Source organism: Gadus chalcogrammus, chromosome 1, assembly GCF_026213295.1.
Source record: "Gadus chalcogrammus isolate NIFS_2021 chromosome 1, NIFS_Gcha_1.0, whole genome shotgun sequence".
Taxonomy (NCBI): domain Eukaryota; kingdom Metazoa; phylum Chordata; class Actinopteri; order Gadiformes; family Gadidae; genus Gadus; species Gadus chalcogrammus.
This window is the reverse complement of record NC_079412.1, coordinates 23,265,763-23,286,522: the sequence shown is the minus strand read 5'-3', so window position 1 is coordinate 23,286,522 and position 20,760 is coordinate 23,265,763. Positions and strand designations below refer to the sequence as shown.

Here is a 20,760-nt window from a genome sequence, read left to right as displayed (position 1 = left end):
TCGGGAGGTGAGGGGAGAGGAGAGGGGGAGGGGAAGAGAGGAAGGTGAGGGGGAGGGGAGGTGAGCTGAGGTCAGGGAGGAGAGGGAATGGGAGTGTAGGGAAGTGAGGGGAAGGGCGATTATGTGAGGGGAGGGGAGAGAAGGGGAGAGGAGGCAAGACCAGGTGATGTGAGAGGAAATGAGAGAAGGGGGGGGGGGGGGGGGGGGGGGGGGGGGGGGGGGGGGGGGGGGGGGGGGGGGGGGGGAGGGAAGGGGAGCGAGGTACGGCTTGTTCCAATCTCGCCCACGGGCCGAGCTGGCATCAATGGAAGTTTGTTTTTAATTTATTTCATCAATGCCGGTCACTCCAGACACACACAAACACACACAGGCACACACACAAACACACACCCTTCCCTCTGGCAGTCACCGCTCTCAATGGCGACACATCATTTTCTTTTCTTGCCACTCCGACAGCGAAGGGTGCGTGGTCGAAGGTGACCTTGGTGAACGGAGGCGCGGGTGGGAGACAATCCGCCGGCTCGGAGATTTACTTTTGTTCTTTCCTCCCGCTGTGGTTCCTTCTCTCTCCCTCTCTGCATGAGACACCGTCTTTTTTGTCCTTCTACGGACAAAAGGTGTTTCCCGTCTGAGCTTTTGTTGACAATTTCCTCCGGTTTAGGGGAAGAAACAGTCCTGGGCCCTTTGTGTCCTGGAGTCCGAGGATTTTATTCCCTAATATAGTGTGTCCATGTCCGCTTCACACTCAGACTTTGGAGAGGAAAATCAACAATACACAGAGTGTTGGAACAATATGCCGGCTTCAAAATCCAATTAAAAAATAGCACCCCGCTAAAGAGTGACCTTTGTAAACAGTAACCTTTGGATTGAAGGACCCTTTTATTTTCTTTGAAATGCCATCCGTTGCCATACTTATTATTAAAAAACACATGACAAGCAAAGTGAAATACATGTCACGATGAGAGAGAGAGAGAGAGGGAGAGTGAGAGAGGGAGAGGGAGAGAGAGGCGGGGAGAGAGAGAGAGAGAGAGAGAGAGAGAGAGAGAGAGAGAGAGAGAGAGAGAGAGAGAGAGAGAGAGAGAGAGAGAGAGAGAGAGAGAGAGAGAGAGAGAGAGAGAGAGAGAGAGAGAGACGGGAAGAGGGAGAGAGAGACGGGAAGAGGGAGAGGGAGAGGGAGAGGGAGAGCAGACCGGCAGGAAGATATATAACAAGACCGACAGAGAGACACAGGAGCGGGTGGCAGAATGAGAGACTGAAATAGGAAGAGATGGACACACAAAGGGTGAGACGCACCAAAAGCAAGAGGTCAAGGCAGCGAGAGAGAGAGAGAGAGAGAGAGAGAGAGAGAGAGAGAGAGAGAGAGAGAGAGAGAGAGAGAGAGAGAGAGAGAGAGAGAGAGAGAGAGAGAACTTGAGCATGTGTGTGGCATGCAGGCTGGCGTGTGTTTAATGACCGGCGAACCTCCCGACTTATCTAGCCCGGCGAGCTAGGCACAGATGAGTTGCATGTTTCTCTGTGTGTGTTTGTGTTTGGGGCTGGGGGGGGGGATGAAAGGTGACCTGCCGGTAGCTAGTGACGCATGCTGCGCCTGCGTTGGATCGCGGCCGCCAGGCAAAGCCCAGGGCGCCACCATTGTCTCGCAGTGAATGTGCTTCCGGCACCGCAAGGCCAGCTGGGAGATGAAAAAAATATACCTCTCTGCGACAGGGAGCAGCACTGGACCCTTTGTTTACTAAAACGCCGGTGGTCGCCACGGTAGCGCACCAACTGTTTCGTTCGGGGGGGCACTCTGAGCTGGTGCATTGTTCCCGCCGTCGGAGTTCAATTCCTTGAACGAGTCCACTTTGTAGACCCACAAAACGAAAATCCTCGCCCCTTTTCCTCAACGGGCCGATGCAGAGAAACATGGCGCCCGTCAAGAGTATGTTTGCTTTGAGACGGTGAAAAGGTGCCAAGTTCGTGTGCAAACAACAGCTCCAGGCCTCAGTTCAGGTTCTCTCCAAAAGGGGCTGGCTACCACTTAAATTGCCAGACGTCTTCGCCATGCAGATAATCCGTAGAGCTTTTGAAACAGTGGTGGTGCCCTGCTGTTGGGTAATTAAAGGGATGAAACTCCAAAACAATGGTAAACAAGCCCGGGTTTAGCGTTGTTCCTCAGTTTACTGGCTCAAAGTGCTCTGAGACAAAGTCTACACAGCAGAATTCAATTAATTAAAACATAGTAATGTTCAAATATTATTTTGGGTAGAGCTATGAAAGCAATATGAATAAGAAAGTATACCACAAAGCCGGTATTGAACTGAAAAAGTAATAAGGTGTTTTTATTAAATAGATAGTTTGATAGTTTGTTGATATTACATTGTTCCTGCTTTTAGCTGACACTATCTCTGTATGATGTTGCATCAGACCTTTGGTTTGGGCTTTGTTTCCACTCTTGTCTAATGAGGTGGCTTTGTGTTGGGAAAAGTGATTCATTGAAAGCAGGTGGAAGTAATCATATGTTAATTTGGCAACACATGCATCTGGGACATGTTTAGCAAGCCCCAAGATGGCCGACATGTGGAGAGAGAGAGAAGAACCAGCTAAAGGCAACCATGGACTTAATGATGAAATTAAAACCTCATTTAACGGAACAAATGAAATTATAAGGAAGGATCTTTGCCATAAAGAACATTTTCTGTTGTTATTGGACGATTACTTTGCGATTGATGTTCGGACCTTTCCTTTAATGAAGTGCTTTGAGTTCCCTCATGTGGATTAGTTGACTCATGAAGCTTCATCCTGGACGTTTCCTGATGTAGGAGCTAAGAACTTTAAATTTCTTGGTTATTTTTTCCCTTCTCCTGTGATGAATTGGTTTGTCTCTGTATTCAATGACCTGCCCATACATTGTGATATGAACTGCTCTCTATATTGTCAATCACTGTAATTCTTTATAGTCGTTGAGATTTAATTTGAAGAACCTTTATAGAGCCGTGCAACACAAGCAATAAAAATGAAACGTGGTTGAGTTGCCCCCTCATTGAACGATCCCCTCTGCATGTGAGGAAAAGGCTGGCCCTTTGAGAGCACGCCAGCCACCTGTTTGTCCCTGCAACTAACTACAGTGTTGTGAACACCCACACACGCTAACATTAAACCCACATGAGACTGTATACATTCATGCATACAAAGTGTAGGCTATACCCATCTACCAAATTACATATTGACATAAACATGCTTGAGCATTCATCTATTCATATATTCACTCCCAAGATGCACACATGCAAGCACGGCACCCATCAGTAACATCAATGCAAGGCCGTAAAACCCTATCTTTCAAATATGCACGCACACTATACTGTACAAAGATGCCGGCACGCATATTGTAGAACCCGCATGTGATCAATCAAACAGCAAAATAAAACATTTAACACACACACACACACACACGCACACGCACACGCACACACAGTTTCACTGAATCCATTGCTAACGAGCTCGTGCTAACTGTGGCGTCAACGCTTTCCGTGGCCGTTTTGATGAGCGCGTCTCACGCTGCAGATGAGTGACTTGAGACGCACTCCCGCCTTGTAAACTAGATTGTTCTTGCTGTCGGGGCGTCTCGGTGGCGTGCGCGGCCTTCTGACGCGCCAGCCCCGTGGAGCTAGGCTGTCTCTTCAGCCGTCAATGGCAATTAGCAGGGCGAGGTTTGCCAAATTAAAGCCAGGCTGATTACAGCACGCGTAACAGGGAGAGATACCGGCGTGCATTTGTCAATTTTTATTACCACTCTCTTTCAGGCACGCTGCGTAGGGGGTTGCCAAGGGAGTCGTCGTTCGTGAAGAATATCACGAAGTGGGAACAGGCTAGGATTTAGCTGGGTAGGTTGGCATCATTTTGGGTTTTCCTTTTTTTGGATAATAACGCGTGAGTATTTCTTTTTTCTTTTTCATTAATTATTATTATTGAGGGTTTTATCCTTTTTATTGCAGAGCGAGATAGACATTAAGGTATGGGAGAGGGAGAGGGGAAGACATGCAGCAAAGGACCACTGGCCGGAATCGAACCCCGTTCTCTGCGGTCAGGACTGGGCCGTCATGGTACTCTACCCGGTGATCCACCCGGGCCCCACCTTCCTAGTTTTTGCCATTTTCAAACCACACCATTATAAAACTATCATCCACCCTTGACTACGAATGCCCCATTTTCGGGACATTTTCCGAGAAAGACCAAGCAATGTCACGGCAGTTTACCAAAAAAAAAAAAAAAACGTTTTTAGCAGTTGCTGGTTCTTTTTGTACCGATAACCGCATGGAGTGGTGCCATCCCATTAGCACTATGTGCTGTTCTGAGGGTGGCGCGAGATGGAGAGAGGATGAAGAGATCTACAGATGGAGAAGGGCTAGAAGGGGCTCGGCGGGAGACTTGTACAGCGCGCTCTTCCATTCATCCCGGTCCTTTTTCGGTCCGGAATAGTCCTTCCTTTGAGCCAAGCTCACTGCACACATGGTGGGGGTGGAGGAGTGGGTGGAGGTATGTGTGGTGGTGGTGGTGCTGGTGGAGTTGTGTGGGTACTTTAGAATACTAAATGGGCCGCCTTTCCTGCATTGGTGAGCTGCTGAATGTCTGCTTATTCCACCCACTCAGTGTTATACACAGCAGATATGTTATAAGTCACAAACATATCTAAACCACTTTGCATCCCACAAAATGCATAAATATATCACAAAATACTGACTCCAGGTCATCCCCATCTATAAAAAAAATGTATGCCTCCCCATGTATAAATGATGTTTATCTAAACTAATATAATCTCATCACAAACTGAAATTAAGAAGCTAACAAGATAGATAGATGAATACTTCATTGATCCCCAGGGGACCTATGAAGTCATCTATCTGGTCATATATCCACGTATATGTCCATACATATATGTCCTAAAAAAGTAGGCCAAGTAAGTGTGAAGAGGAACCTTGACGACCCAGCTATCCACCTCCTGCCGAGTCAGTATCGTTGTCATCATCCCTGTGTTGCCATGGTGCCAAACCAGACACAATCATGCCAACAATCCAATCATCTGTTCCTATTCGCAGGACGAAACGAAAAAACAGAAACTAAAGCAGAGGCAGGAAGTAAAAGTGGCTTCAGGGGGTCGGCGGGGGAGCTCTTTAAAGACTGGAGAGAGAGAGAGAGAGAGAGAGAGAGAGAGAGAGAGAGAGAGAGAGAGAGAGAGAGAGAGAGAGAGAGAGAGAGAGAGAGAGAGAGAGAGAGAGAGAGAGAGAGAGAGAGAGAGAGAGAGAGAGAGAGAGAGAGAGAGAGAGAGAGAGAGAGAGAGACTTTAGCATCTGTGTGGAGAGCGCAAAAAAACTGTATGAAGTGTATGAGCCTCTGGGGAGGTAAAGGACTGATAACATCCAGGCCAAGGAACAGGGATGGGATACATCTCCTTTCATGTGACTCACCATGGCCAGGAGGGCAGGTCGGACCCGCCGCCCAAACCACGGCACATTCCACCACACTTCATCAAATTACTACAATAGCCCCGCGAGTGCAGTTAGGAAGAACGCAGGCCGAGGTCGAGGCGGAGGGGCTGGTAGGGGGAGGACCAGTCGTTCTATTCATAGCTTGGTACATGGCTAGAAAGCTATCCACCACTGTGATTGTTTAATCACGCAAAAAAAGGGACGGGGGAGGGGACAGTTGTGTGTGTGTGTAGAAGAGGCAGTCATGGTATTGATGAACGTAGGGGATGCGGATAATAGAATAAAAGATGGAGAAGGGGAAAAGCTTATTTTGTAAAGGAGTGGGAGGGGGGGTGCGGGGTTTCTGAGAAGCTGGCATCAATCTTCCGGGTGGCTTATTGCTCTGTCAGGAAGCGGCTCTGTCGGCGGACAAACATGGCGCTGCTCGGGAGGCGTCCGAACACAATGTTGCACCTTGATGGAACGCGCGTCCTGTCCCTCAGCCCTGCTCGCGTCGTCAAAGGGGAAGAGGGAGGAGAGATGAGAGATGAGCCTTGACACAGCTGCCGCTCTCTAACCCCTGTCTGGTCTTTTGGAACCGGGAGAATACCTTCTGGGTGATTGCAATGCACACTGAGAGTAGGAGATGCGAATATGAGAAATTCGATTTGGCTCATTTTCGTGGTCAATCGCTCATCTTGAGGACTTCAATGGTACAGAAAACGATTGAATGCAGTCGAACGGCCACAAAATTAGAACCACCGCTCGTGTCCAAGCGGTTTGATGCATGACAGGGTGTCTGCGAGCTGTTTGATTCAATTCATTAGGTGAGACGCACTACATCTTCTACACTTTAAGTGCAATTGATTACGACCAGGTAATAAATCAGAGCGGTGCGGGACACTGACTGATTGCAGTGCAGCCATTTAAATTACAGTGGTGACATCCGTAATGTGTTGGTAATACGCACTCTGCTCCACCACTACTGATCTGGGATCAGCCAGTTCATCGTTCTAAGATGAATTTCTGGGGAGAGACAGAGATATTCTACCGAAGAGGAGCTCATTTGCGCGGCTGGATGGAGCTTCAGGAAGGCAATTTTAATGAGTGTATTTCTAGTGGCCAGTCTACACAGTGTTGATTTGAAGCCTTCAGACACTTTTTTTACCTCAGAACGTCCGTGTTCCGACAGGATGTTTTAAGTTGTTTTCCCACAGGAAAAAGTTGAGCAGTGCTGAGTTTGTGTTTGCTGTTAGCCAATTAGAAGAACAGATCCCGGCTTCCAGCAACATGACGGGTCCGAAATATGAAAGCAAGGGAAAGAAAGTGAAACACTCGTATGAGACTTTGAAGAACTTTAGATGATTCATCTAAAGTCTGATTTGTGAGACAACACTGAATAGGAGGAGGAGATGGGGGGGGGGGGGGGGGGGCGAGGCACCCCTGCGGGATAAGGGATGGGGAGGAGGGTGGGATGTTTGGGACTCTTCCAGCGGGACGAGAGCAGTGTGAGAGCACTCACTCTCCGCTCTTTCCAATTTGCGTCAATGCGCGCCTGTCGCTTTAAGGGAGGCTGACCCAGAATCATTTACAGTTTCCATGCGGTGGCTGGCAGAGATAGGAGCCCTGCTGCTGAGAGGGTCTGGGGGAGATGGCTGCGCTCTAGAAACCACCTCCGCCCCGCTCTCTGCTGAAATTGCAGGCACACACAATAACACTATAACACGCACTCACACACTCGCGCGCGCATAAACACACACACACACACACACACACACACACACACACACACACACACACACACACACACACACACACACACACACACACACACACACACACACACACACACACATTTAGAGGTGTGCCTCCACAGGCGCTTGCACGCAAGCATACACGTGCATACAAAAACACATGTTAACGCACATGCACGTGCAAACACTCATGCACCGAGACATGCATGCACACACTTAAACGCACGCACACACAATAGAAACATCCCCGCACGTGGACCCATTTGCACGTAAACGCACACACATAAGCAACATTACTTAACAAAAAGGATACTGCAAAAATTGTGTTACACAAACACACACACGCACACACACACACACACACAGGATCAACTAGAAAATATAACCTCACATACCCTCTTTTCCTATTGCCCAGTGCTTTACTGAACCTTTAAAGGACCACATTTTTATATGCAACACAACTCAACATTTCCTTCCATTATTCAAAATTGATGCATCCGTTCGGACTTGTAAGACGAATAAATATGATATCCTCCATTTCTGCTATCCTGATCTCAGCTTTTTACTTGAGTACGCTGCTTTACTCCTGGGCACTTCACTGTCTCACCCGGCAGCGTTTGATGTAAGATTCAGTTTGGGTTTTAATATTAATGAATAACTCTCAATGCATTTCCGACGTCAATCTGCACTTGAGTATTTTTATGTTTACTCTTTAATCACATTTCCATCCGCCATGGTCTGAAGACGGGCGTGTCCTTCGCAATGTGCCACGAATGAGGATTTATGGATTTCAACATCCAATTAATTGGTATGGATATTGTTTTCAAGACTCGCACATCCATCTCCAATCTGCCGTTTTTAAAACAGATAAACTCAAAAGATCTTAATGAAAGTGCAAAAATATAAACTTTAGGCTAGTTAGAGGCCATTTTGGCTAGATTATGATAGTCGGTAGCCTATAGAGTACGTAAAAAGCTAATTTTTGCCTCTATTATGGTGTTCAATATACAATACGTAAATAGCCCATTTTGGCTCTATTATGGTGGTCGATATACAGTACGTAAAGGGACAATTGTGGCTCTATTATGGTGGTTGGTATAGAGTTTGTACAGAGACCATTTTGACTCGGAAAGGATATCTATCAAGCACAAAACCCATTATGGCTCTAAGTGGATCTGTAGCGGGACTTTCACAGGTCTATGCCGCAGTATCGGGATTGACATCTGTAATAATCAAAGGCCGCCGCTGAAGAAAAGGATAGACTGCCATCGCGTGACACAGATGAAGAGTTAATGATGATGATGACGGTCCCGTCCTGTCTGTCACCGCGCCCCGATAGCGAGCCGCCTGTTAAGGAGGAAGCGATTAACCTGAACAGTTGACAGCGCCGCTTTTGAGGGGGGGGGGGGGGGGGGGGGGGTTGCCGAGAGACTGACTGGAACCATCATCACGGCCACTTAACGTCAACAGGTGCACTAAAACCTGAATCATGTACATTTTCCCATTGTCGACCGCCATGTCCACGCTTACGAATCGCATCAGCAACACTCGCGTTGTTTACTGCGGATACCTAGTTTACAGAATTCGGCGGGCATATCTTCCAGCCGGTTTAACATGAGACCGTTTTTGTACATGACCTTATTCAAGCCCAAAAATACTGTCAGCGTTTCTTTTCTTATTCCCACGCGGTGAGGGTAGCGTCAAGATGTTCCCATGGCGATGCGAAAGTGGACCATGGAATATTATTTATAGGGAAAATTCCCTGGATGGATTGACATTGTGGCTTGACAAATATTATTCTGGTTCGTATCTATGTATTGATGGAGTTATTCGCAGACTGACCAGGTTGAGTGAGCAGGTTTAAGAGGGCCCCGAAGCCTCCCCTGGGGCACACCACACGTCGTTGTAATCCGCACTACCACGTGCAGGCAACGCTCACGGGAGAGCAGTGCGCTTCCGCCGGGTTGTCTGGGATTTCCATCCGGTAAACTTGATGCACTGCTAATGCCAAAGCAAATTGGAAATGTGTATAACAAACCAGTGAGTTGGGGGACCCCCCCCCCACCCCGCGAGAATGATGATGAAAGCAGCTGCAAGAGTTGTGCTCGGGTGAGATCAGTACACGGCTCGCTCCCGTTGCCCCCCCCCCAATCCAATTTCAGTCCTCACTGGCAGCTGGCCCCCGTTCGGTCGAGGACCAAAGCATCCACCAACGATGTGGATGCAGAGTTTCTAATTTGGCGGTTTAGTGTAAACAAAATGCCAGTTCTCCCGCAGTCCTAGACAACACGGCTCTATAGGGGGAGAGGACGACAACCGGAGCCAACCGGCCTCGTGTTTGAGGGGAATTAATAGTGCTGCGTTCTGAGCCCGGAGAAATTGTAAAGAGATATTTGGAGTCCTGGTGGACTCCGGTGTCCTCCTTATCTTTGACAGTTCTATAAGAGGCAGTGCCTCTGACAGGGATTCAGAATCGAGGCCTTTGAGCAAAACGGTCCATTGTTACCTTAATCCAATTTTATTCCATGCTGGGGCTTTTTCATTGCTTCCTTTTTTTTTTTTTTTTTTACTGTACTTTTTCGCCTCTGTCTCCTGTCATGAATAGAAACAACGGACAGAAATAGCTTTCGAAAGCCCATGCATGAATGAATGTATGGCTAAGGCAGGGATTGCAGGAGGATTTCTTTTCTTTTTGGGGGGGTGGTTGAAGCTTGGAGTAGTGTGTGTGTTGGCCCACGGTGGTGTGTGTTACCGTGATGGTGGGGATCAAATGTGGCAGTTGTGTAATTGAGGCTATTTGCAGTCACTTTAAAAGCACTCATCACAAAAAATGGTTTTCCAAATAGGCTACTTTGGAAGAAATTAAAAACGGGTGTTGTGAAGCCCTGCAGGGAAATAAAACGGCTCCCCTATAAAGAACGGCGTACACCGGTACTAATCCCACGCAGTGCACCTCGCCTCTGCTGATTCCCAATCAATTCATCCCTCTTTCCGCCACCTTCCTAATGAGGGCGTTGGTGCACAAAAAATCTGTCGAGGGGGCCCCCCACCATCCCCCGTCAGGCCCCCTGCCTAATAAATCCCAACAATTACATCCAAAGCCTATTCTGTGCTTGTAAGAGTCCAGAAAGCGGGGGCCGGTGGTGTTCCAGCCAGCCAGGCGGCTCTGTCGTCTGTATTAACACCCCCGCCTGGGACCCAGGGTCCGCCCCAGAGGTGTTAGCTCGCTCCAGAAATCCGATTTGGACAAAAAAGTATTCACCCTTTTTTTTTTTTATATGCTGCAGGCGACAGCGGTTTTCACCGTTAAGTCCGGCAAGAAAATGCAAGACAGGGGACCCTGGAAAACCTCGGGGCGGCCATTCGGTGCCTGTTTTATATGCAATCAGGCCATCGCGCCGGCCGGGAACTCGAGAGCACTGTGTGCTCGAGCACTATACGGAGTCAGCCATCAGGTACAGATGACCGACAGTGGATAGGCCGCGTTCGGACGGGCGCTTGTGCCGCGCGGGCCTAATATGCGAGCAGACGGGCACACATGAAACCGGAGACAGTGCAACGGATTCAGCAGCACTACACTTTGGCCGGGACAAAAAATACACAATATTGGTTGGCCTCATACATAATTGCTGAAGTCATATTTTTGGCCCAATTTTGATTTCTAATCTAACTCCACTCATCTGATGCTACTGATTCATTGTGTCTCATTGGCTATATCCTAAGCCAATCAGAGTGCTTTCTACATTCCACTATCTGCCGAAGTCGTCTATTTGACTTGGGCATTTTTGACGCTGAATACAAGATAAAGCTTTAAGTATGACTCAGACTATGAGGCATTTTAAATGTTTCTTATTTAGACTACATTATAATGTATAAAGAATGTATTAGAGTGGTTTGGCAGGCTCCATCGAGGATTACATAAGAAATAATGTTCATGTTAATCTGTTGATTTATTTATTAAATAACGTATTAATATTGGATCCATCTACGCGTCGAATCGCTGATTGCGTCGAATGACTAAGTACGTCTAACCCGGGGCGGTTAATGACGAATGATGATGAGCAAGAGTTTGTCCAAACAAATGTAGGATTAACCGCTGATTAACAGCATAAATATCCGATGAGACTCGAGCCTCACCATTAAACATACAGTTTATTTTATAACATTATTAACTACAGTGGGTTCAATATTAGTTATTCATGAGCCGGTCGGGGTGGGGGGTCTTGCTGCAGGTCAATGAGCTTGAACCCATACTTACTGGGAGTCACACCTCACCCTAACCCCTCTCCTATTGGTCGAGAAAGCCCCCTTTGGTTCTCGTATGTCCTCAGAGTGACCCGACCAGAAACTTCTAGAAGAGCTTGTGCCTCTCGGGTTACCCCTTTCTCTCTGCTTTTCATCGTCTGCTTATTTCATCTTTAATAACACCCCCCGACCCAGCGGACCTGAAGCGGGACCTTGTCTCGCACGCTCCAAACAAAAGCGAACAGACATTTCCCGGAGGTGGACATGGTGCAGAGACCGGGGAGAAGGTCGTCCCTGCCGATACAGCGTCTTCACCCTGACCTTTTCCTTTCTACATGAAAAACAATGAAATGATTTAAAAGAAAAAAAAAAACGGAAATATTCTGCAGTCTCCACGTTCCAGTTTCTCTTTTTTTCCGAGGGGTTCGTGAGTCGGGTAGCAGCCACCAACCACTTTCTCTTTCTCTTTCTTACATTTTCAGATGGTAAAGATGTACTTTTATATTATGTCGTTTTCTACATGGCTTCCCTCCCTCCCTCCACAACTCATCCCTCTACGACTGCCCACGCCAGACCTCCGTCTGGCGTGGGCAGTCGTAGAGGGAAGAGTTTTGGAGCAGAGTGGGCTTGAGCTGCGGCAGATCCCTGGTGTTTGAAGAGAGTGAGATGGCCGTTTATCTCTGAGGATTCCTCAGTCTTATTGATGGTCTGTAGCTGTAGGTTTCTGGGGGAAGCCCCCCGCTTGCATCTATAATCTCTGCCCTACTGAGGCATTTCCCTGAATGGCCTCATGTGCAGTGTTTCTCCTCGTAGGAGTACGAATGGTTAGGCGATACTTGCGTTAACTTATCTTATATTTGTGTGGTCAGGATTTTCTTTTCAAACTAATTGACAGTTTTGGTTAATCTTTCGACGGATAGGAAATTATTAAAATAATCTTTGTTAATGTTAGATAATAGTAATAACATGATGTAATCAGGTTTATATTTTAAGTTAAAGAAAAATAGCTACCGTTGGCAACAGTTTGTCCCAGGTGTATACCCACACACACACACACACACACACACACACACACACACACACACACACACACACACACACACACACACACACACACACACACACACACACACACACACCGCCCCCAGTGCCAGGAGTACCTCCTGCAGTCTTGGCTTGATGCCTGGACTGAGCTCGCTGTGTGTGTGTGTGTGTGTGTGTGTGTGTGTGTGTGTGTGTGTGTGTGTGTGTGTGTGTGTGTGTGTGTGTGTGTGTGTGTGTGTGTGTGGATGGGGAGGCAGTATGCTGCTGGCCTGTTAATAATTCCGGCCCCATAATAATTGATGAAAAGACACTAAAAGAAAATAAGACGAGGGATGCCTGACAGCCAGGGGTGCTTGACTCCCAGGCGAAAGGAACTTGGTTCAATCCCCAATATCCACATCCCAAACGGTAGGCATGCCTCCGTACTCCCCTACTCCCCGCCTCCCCTCTGCCTGCTGTTTTAATGACATGCCTCTGCATTCACTGCAAGTGGAAAAGAAAATGAGTAAAACACTAGGAGGGATGTAGGAGGGGCAGAGCCGGGGAGCTTCAGAGAGTGTTGTCTGGTTAATTACCGCATGCGACAAAACGTCCTCCGTCCCCCCGGGCGGAGAGAGGGAGGAGACCCACTGGGGGAGGTCAGACACCGGGTGGTGGACGGGGGGGGTGGGGGGGAGATGGGGTCCCACATGGGAGTGACACCCTGCGGCGCCAGACGGCCAGCTCGGCCAGCGCCGCCCGGAAGGTCACTCATGAGAAGGAGAAGAGGATCTCAGTCGCTGCCTCCGCCCTTGACCCCCCTCAGAGAGAGAGAGAGAGAGAGAGAGAGAGAGAGAGAGAGAGAGAGAGAGAGAGAGAGAGAGAGAGAGAGAGAGAGAGAGAGAGAGAGAGAGAGAGAGAGAGACTAAGAAGAGAGAGAGAGAGAGAGAGAGAGAGAGACTAAGCAGAGAGAGAGAGACTAAGCAGAGAGAGAGAGTCGGGGGAGAGATTCTGGAGAGAGAGAGAGAGAAAGAGACAGAGACCTAGCAGAGAGAGATTTGGGATAGAGAGACCAGGAATAAGCAGAAAGCGAGGGAGTGATCGTGGAAAGGGAGGGGAGGGATACCAAGAGACAGAATAGAGGAGGGGAGAGGGAGCAGAGAGAGAGAGAGAGAGAGAGAGAGAGAGAGAGAGAGAGAGATGGCTGGCTGGCTGCTGTAGTCAAAGGTGAGAACCCTCCCGGCCTGCAGCTCATCCAGAGGTGTTGTGGCGGTGAGGCGGTGTTCCCCAGGGACACCACTCCCAGCCTGTTAGCGGCCGCGGCTGTGAAGGATACTTTGGAGGGGCTATCGATCGCGATGAACCCCCAGCGCCATGACTCACGTTGGAGCCCCCCCCCCCCACCCCCCCACCCCCACACACAGCTCTCACCCAGGCCGGGTGGGGCGGACCTGCTGCAATAAGTAAGGAGTGGGCGCACACACGCAAGGGGCCGCGCAAACAAGCATGTGATAGCAGCTGGGTTCTGAAACCAGAGCTTCGCTTGTCTTCTTCCTGGTGCGTGGGGAGGACTGGAGAGACTGGTGGACTGTGATGAGCACCTGTAACTGGGGTAATGACCCTCGTGAGAGAACTAATGACATATTCATGAGCTACGTGGTTTAAGCAATGGTGTGACACGGTCGCAGCCGCCTTGTGAAATTCATGGAAATCTTTAAATTCGTCTTTCAATCGGAGAGCAGATGTTACTGGAACCGTCACATGCCTCCTCTGTGGTAAAGAAATCAACACGTTTTTCTTACCGGGCACTTTCTCACGTGTGTCCATGCAACCAACCAACCAGAACTCTGCCCTCCCTCAAGCCACACATTGTTTGTCCATCCGTGTATCACCTATTCCTCCATCCATCCATCCATCCATCCATCAATCATGTATTTCCCCCTCTAACCATCCACACAGATCAATCCCTGGTCAGGCCCGCAGAGGGTCTGGGTTGCCTATCCAAAGGAAAGGGATGCCTATACATCAGAATGTTTCACACACCGCACACGCACACATTCACACACACACACACACACACACACACACACACACACACACACACACACACACACACACACACACACACACACACACACACACACACACACACACACACACACACACACACACACACGTGTCCCATTATCAATCCCCCCCCCCCTAAGGGAAGGCGGGGGGGAGCAGCAGGATACCCAGGAGTTCTGGTGGGGCGGGGGTGCCAAGCTTAACTGTGCATTAGCCAACCTACAGGCTCGCCCCCTCCATAGGCCCCGAGGCAGGTGTGGAGTAATTGATGGTTGTCTGGCTCTATGGTCCCTGTGGGCGCCGCGGGGGGGGGGGGGGGGCTTGGATTCCTCTGGATCAGGGGTTAATAGAGCATCCGGCAGAGGCGGCACCGCGCTGCGTCGGTGGGGCCTGGTGAGGAGCGTCCTGGGGTCAGCCCCCTGCACAAACAGCTAAGTGCATGGGAGCTTTTTCTCTTCACTGCGTGCAAAAACGATGCACACGCGGCTGCACACGCAAGCACGCACACACCACACACGGCTGGCCTCAGCACAACACGTACACCGTGTGGCACACACTGACAGTGAGTTTGGATACCTGCTGTTGAGAAACAGGTTGGCTTTGGGAGGGTCTTGTTCTAGACCGCCTACCGGTAGGCTTCACACATCGGACTGCACTAGCTTTCAGCTTGCCGTTAAACCACACAAAACACACAATGACTCGCCTAGTATACACACAAACACATATCGAGAGACAACTGGGAACAGATGTGAAAGGACACACACTCACACACACACACTTTTTCTCGTCCAGTTGCACCACTGAAGTCTCAGGAGGGCGGGAAGTGCTCAGAGGGCGTAACGCATCCCTCCTCTTCCCTCTTTCACTGGCAACGAGTTTAATCACGCCCCAGAGAGACCTGGCTAATAGCCCTCCCGGAGGCCATAAGGGTGCCACCGCCGTCCCGGGACCCTCTGATGTATATGTCCCAGGGACCGGCCCGCCGTAGCCATCGCTCTTAGGCCCCGCTAGTTTGACGCAAAAGAGACTTAGTGTTGGGGGGGCCTTTGACAGCCAGCCGATGTTATAATGGCCCAAACTGCTCCGGAACGTTCTGGAAAGTTATTTGTTTGCACCGGGGGTAAACCCATCTCCATCAGCGTAACCGTAATCCGTCTCCTCGCTGAACAGACACTCGACTGAACACACACTGCATCCTCCTGGAAGGAGACGCGTAGATCAAGGAAATGTCTCAAGTGTACGTAAAGAGCTGCTCTTTAGTCGTCGGTTGGAGGCTTGAGGCTTAAGTTGTTTGCACTCCTTCAATCACGACATAAGAGGCGGGGGGAAGCCGTCTGAATGCACCCACGCTCCGTGTCTGCGCTGGCAGGAAAGGGAAATGATTGGGAGGGAGGGGCCAATGTTTCACCATGGAACTAGTTTCACCGATCAGACTTTAGATTGATATGTCGGAAGTCTGATGGCAGGCGAGCTCTAATCTCGGTGAACGTGGCAGGGTTTAACTTTGTTATGCTTCTGTATTTGTGTCTACCAATCATGTGGCTTGAAGCGGGGATCTGTAAGCGCGTATTTTGGGCAATCACATGCTCGGCAGCCGGGACCGTGAAAAAGTATCTTTCAAGGTTTGAAATCAACAACACTACCAACTGTAGAAGTACACAATACAAAATCCCCCATTCTGAAAGCTTCACCCACTCGCAGGAATGAGTTTTCCCCTGTAGAAATCAGTGTCTGGCTCCCGGCCAAGGCTAGGTGCCATCTCCCCCCAGGAGCTCCACTGCTACAACAAAGCAGGACTGCTTGGTGCCAGATTACCCTTAAACCGAGCGGCCGCGAAGGCAGGGTGCTGCATGTCAGGCGTGGTCGTGGGAGCTTTGCGCGGTGCTTAGTCTGCTCTGTGCTTGAGTCACAATATGTCACCGCAGGGGGTGAATGCAGCGGCTGTGAGTGATGAGGTAAGCATGGGTCTGTGTGCCGGAGCTGTAGGTAACCCACACCTTTGGATACATGGGGTGCTGGTTGAATGCTTTCATTTCTAAGAGTCTTACAATGTCTGTGTGTGCTTCATTGTTAGAACGGATGGCCCCAATGGGTATCCAACGCCCCGGGTTAGAAGCCCGCTGAACCCCTCCACTCAATTCAGACGAAGAGGTGGAGACCGCCAAACGTTTGATTTATAGCTATATAATGGGCTTTTGTTTTAGTATTGGTGTCAAGCTGATCTACTTCTCTCTTTTGGGGGGATGCGTCAATGCTGGTAATACATGTGATTAACGAGTATGAGTTGTGTTTATGTATTATGCGTCATGTATTTGACGCGAGTATCTATGCTATTCAGCCTTCATTGGTTCACTGTGAGCGTCTGACAGACACTCCCCACTCTAGAAGATATATTCAATCGGTTTATGAAAATACAAAAAAATATCCACTCGTGTGCAATTCAGCATCTAGGCAAAACACCCATCAGGGATCGAGAAAATGGCATCTTGTCTAATTAAATATCCAGAAAACATCTGAATTTACATAACACACATAATCCCCAAGAGCAGAACTTCATTTTGTAGTGGTTTGCTTTCCGTACAGCCCCAAAGGGACGGAGGTACGGAAACCCACAGACTCTCCGGCCTCACAGAGAGAGAGAGCTGCCACCGGCTGAGCTAAACATCGATCCAACGCTCTCCCACTCTGTCACTCTCCGCCACGGCTAGTCGTGACGGGATTGAGGCACTTTGGTGAATTCTGGTTCCACGAGCAGAAGCCAGCAGCAGGTCGCCGAGCGACACTATAGACATCCCGGGAAGATGGAGAACTAGTGAAGCCAAGCAGGGAGCCAGCAGGGGACCGACCATAGCAGCTTAAGGAGAGAGCCATTGCACTGCACGGTTACTCATATCGTACATACCGTAAGAAGATATATTTCCTTACTCTCCCAACTACACATTTTACTATTAATGTTTACTTGTCTCATTCCGGATTGTTTGTTTTTAGGTGTCAAACTGTGATGAAATAGGATTTAATTAAAGAGAAAAAATATATTAACCAGCACATACAACATCATCAGGGTAGGCCTACAAAGGAAGCAGGTAGCATTTAAAGTAGCAAGCAGTGGTAACAAAGTTATTTAACATTGCCACCGTTAGGCTACCCCCATGCCCTACCGATGAAGTAGCACTTGGTCTTTGTGGCTCGCAACGTCATTATGAGTTTGACACCCCTAGTTGAGGGTGTTTGACTCTCATCCAAAAGGGCATTACCCATAGCTCTCTATATGTTGCAGATATTCTGGGGGAGGAAAGTGTTGGGAAGACACCATCACCCAAGCATCGCTCATCTAGACGTAGGAGTGCTGGCTGCCTTACAACTCAGTGACTGAGGCGAGGTACAGAATTCCTAGCTGGTGTCAGTAGCAGCTAATCATTGAGTCACTCGAAGATCACATGTCCCAGCATATGTCATTAATCCCCTTGTCGCGCCGCACTCTGTGTCATTACGGTTGACATGAGGAAACCCCCACCGAACACACCCCCGGTGAACAGAGAACAACACGTATGGCGTGACATCCGAATCCTCCTCCTCATGGACACGTGTGAGGCCTGCATGCAGGCTCCACGGGTAGACATTATTCTGCATGCACTGAGTTCTGCCGATTAAGAACAAACGGTGGGATACCTGCGATGTACACCGCTACTGGGGGTGCACACCGCCCGAAATGTACTGGCAGCCTGGTCCCTAGCCAGCCCCGAAGCCATTCTTTCTCATTTGTTGTCTGTATAAAAGCCATTTCAGAGCGGGGTCGCGGTACATAACTCTTAAGACTGTTTGTTTTCATGAAGGGGGAAGACTGTTGATTGTTTTTCCCCTCCGAGCCAGGGGAGCCACACTTTAATCAATCAAAGTTAAGTCATCAATCCTGTGTCAGTCAATACATTGAGCTATCGGGAGTGGGGGTGCGTTGCTAAGGGGTCACAGCGAAGCAGGTCTTGTTGTTTGTATAGGTCAGGCATGTGGCTTTGCTTTGAAGAAAAGAAAAGACAAATTGTTAGGGGCTCCCTGGTATTCGCTGCTCTAACTGTGGTTGCCAGGATTCAAGCTGTGACGTGCAAGTGCTTCAAGCGCCCAGCTCAGGCTTGGGGGCGTTGATGTTGGGAGGAAATAAGCGCGCAGTCCATCTCCATCCGTCCCCGATTCCATTAAGAGTATTAACGTTGGTGGAGGGGCGTCTGAGGCATGAGCCAGGAATATTCTGAGGCAGTTCAGTTAATGTACTCAACGTTTGCGACTTCAGACTTTCAGAACTTCAGACGTCACATTTACAATGAATCATACATCCAGCTTGGACGTTTTTATTACTTCAGCAATACTTTTTAAAAGTGTACTTCTTATTGAACATGTTCCACAGTTAGGCGATGTAGAGATGTAGTGTGTGTATCCACAACTATAACAATTTGTTAACCACTGACTGATCCACAGCTTCTCAAATATTGTCAAACAATCCCATTGCTTGTCCTCGTTGTACAGTTGACCCAGGATAGCTTCTCTCCATTTGTGACATCACTGAATAGCGTCCCTGTATATGAAAGGACATGGACCACTTAAGGGATCAGGGAGTCACAGAAGGGCCCCGCCCCTCCATCACCCGCGGACGACACCGCCGTACACCACAGTTCAGCTCATAAAACAATCTGTGGGGAGCCGGACACATGGTGGCTTTACGAGCTCACTGGGTCCTCATGGTTTCATCCTGCACGCTCACCTTGTGGTGGCATACAGAGATTCGTGTTATTATCATAAATGTCCCTCGGCCGGTGACGGTGTTTGGAAATGGTTTTGAAATTATCTTGTGTAGGCATTACGGACCGAGTCTGATAGAAATGTGAGCCATAAATGCGCCCATTGCCAGCTTTAATTTCAGTTTAACTACTCTGTCTGCTCACTTTGCCATTAATCTCCGTGGACAGGCTGGCGCGGTCCATTGTGTGTGGGCGGACGTGCCCACAATTTCGAACAAAACAGAACCAGGTCCAAAGAAATCGTTCTAGGTGCCAGTGCCATGGATTATGCTGCCTTTGTTTCTGCATGGCATGTTTCTTTGTGTTGCAGAACGTTTATTTTCTCATTATGAAGTAGGAAGAAAAAGTAATTCTCCTCCTTTTTAAATAGGAGCAACTTGGAGAGAGATGACGTAGCCTAATTGAGATTTTGGCTTGACGTTTGCCTACTACTTAAATAATTGAATTATGGTGAAGTTTGGATTCATTTTATCTCTGGTTTGCGTGAGATACTGGATAAACTTTTTAAACGTGATATATCTTGAATCTATAGTGAATAGATAAGTCGAACGTGTTACAGTGCACCAATTGCAACAGCATAAATGGATGAGCGCGCAAGACAGACAGTGCGTGTGAGTCTGCGTGTGCCGTTTGTGCCGTACATTTGGCGACCCCCAGCGTAAGAAATAAGACACTTTTGATAATGATTTTGTCAAACATTAAAATGAAAATCCCTGCATTTGTCGCCGAGATTCTACCATCGTAACGCAACTCGGACTCGAGCTATTACGCGCGCTTTTGTTGATGGCACAGTGACAATACATCCCTACATCTATATATCGTTGTGATCGTTTAACAAATAGCTCTGTATTTATCAATTCAAGTGCACCTTCGCCAACAACTTGCGATGGCGTAGATGTTAAAAAAGAGAATGTTTCCTCCGTGGGCGTTCATACATGTGCAACAGCAGCCTGTCGAACCCCAAAACACTACTAACGGGCATATATCTGTGCCTGAATTGAATGGCATGCTTTAAAAAAAACAAAAAATGTCAAGTAAATCTTACCTGCGCGTTATACACCGTTTAATCCACATTCTCTCGACACCAAATCCGAGTCAGTCCTCCAGGTATCCTCCCATTTAGAAGGCTTTCCACAAAAGTCGATAAGGGCTGAGACACTCAAGTGACGGACCTTACTCCAAGTGTCAATAATACAATCATTATCGGGCTATATCCATGAGCACGTTGGAAACAACATCCCCTTCTCACCGAGGCTGCAAACCCCCGCTAAACACTAGAGAACGGGGAATGCCTGATCGCTTTGAAGTTGAGTCCTGGACGAAAAGAATGACCGTCCTCCTCTCAATTAACCGAGCAACATTGGCGCACGCTTGCACCAGATCCGCAGACAGGTGGTCCACTGTGCGCACACCACAAGGTGTCCCCTCGGCCGCTGG

General features: G+C 48.6%; 1 protein-coding gene across 1 annotated transcript in view; it reads right to left on the bottom strand.

Annotated features, from left to right (window-relative positions):
* The window catches only part of ajap1 (adherens junctions associated protein 1), a 48,462-nt gene extending 27,926 nt beyond the window's left edge, over positions 1–20,536 (bottom strand). The window contains exon 1 of the mRNA XM_056596873.1: positions 20,369–20,536. Coding sequence (XP_056452848.1) covers positions 20,369–20,397 — 29 coding nt within the window. The 5' untranslated portion in view covers positions 20,398–20,536. The remainder of the gene's footprint in view (positions 1–20,368) is intronic.
* Between the last annotated feature and the right edge of the window lie 224 nt (positions 20,537–20,760).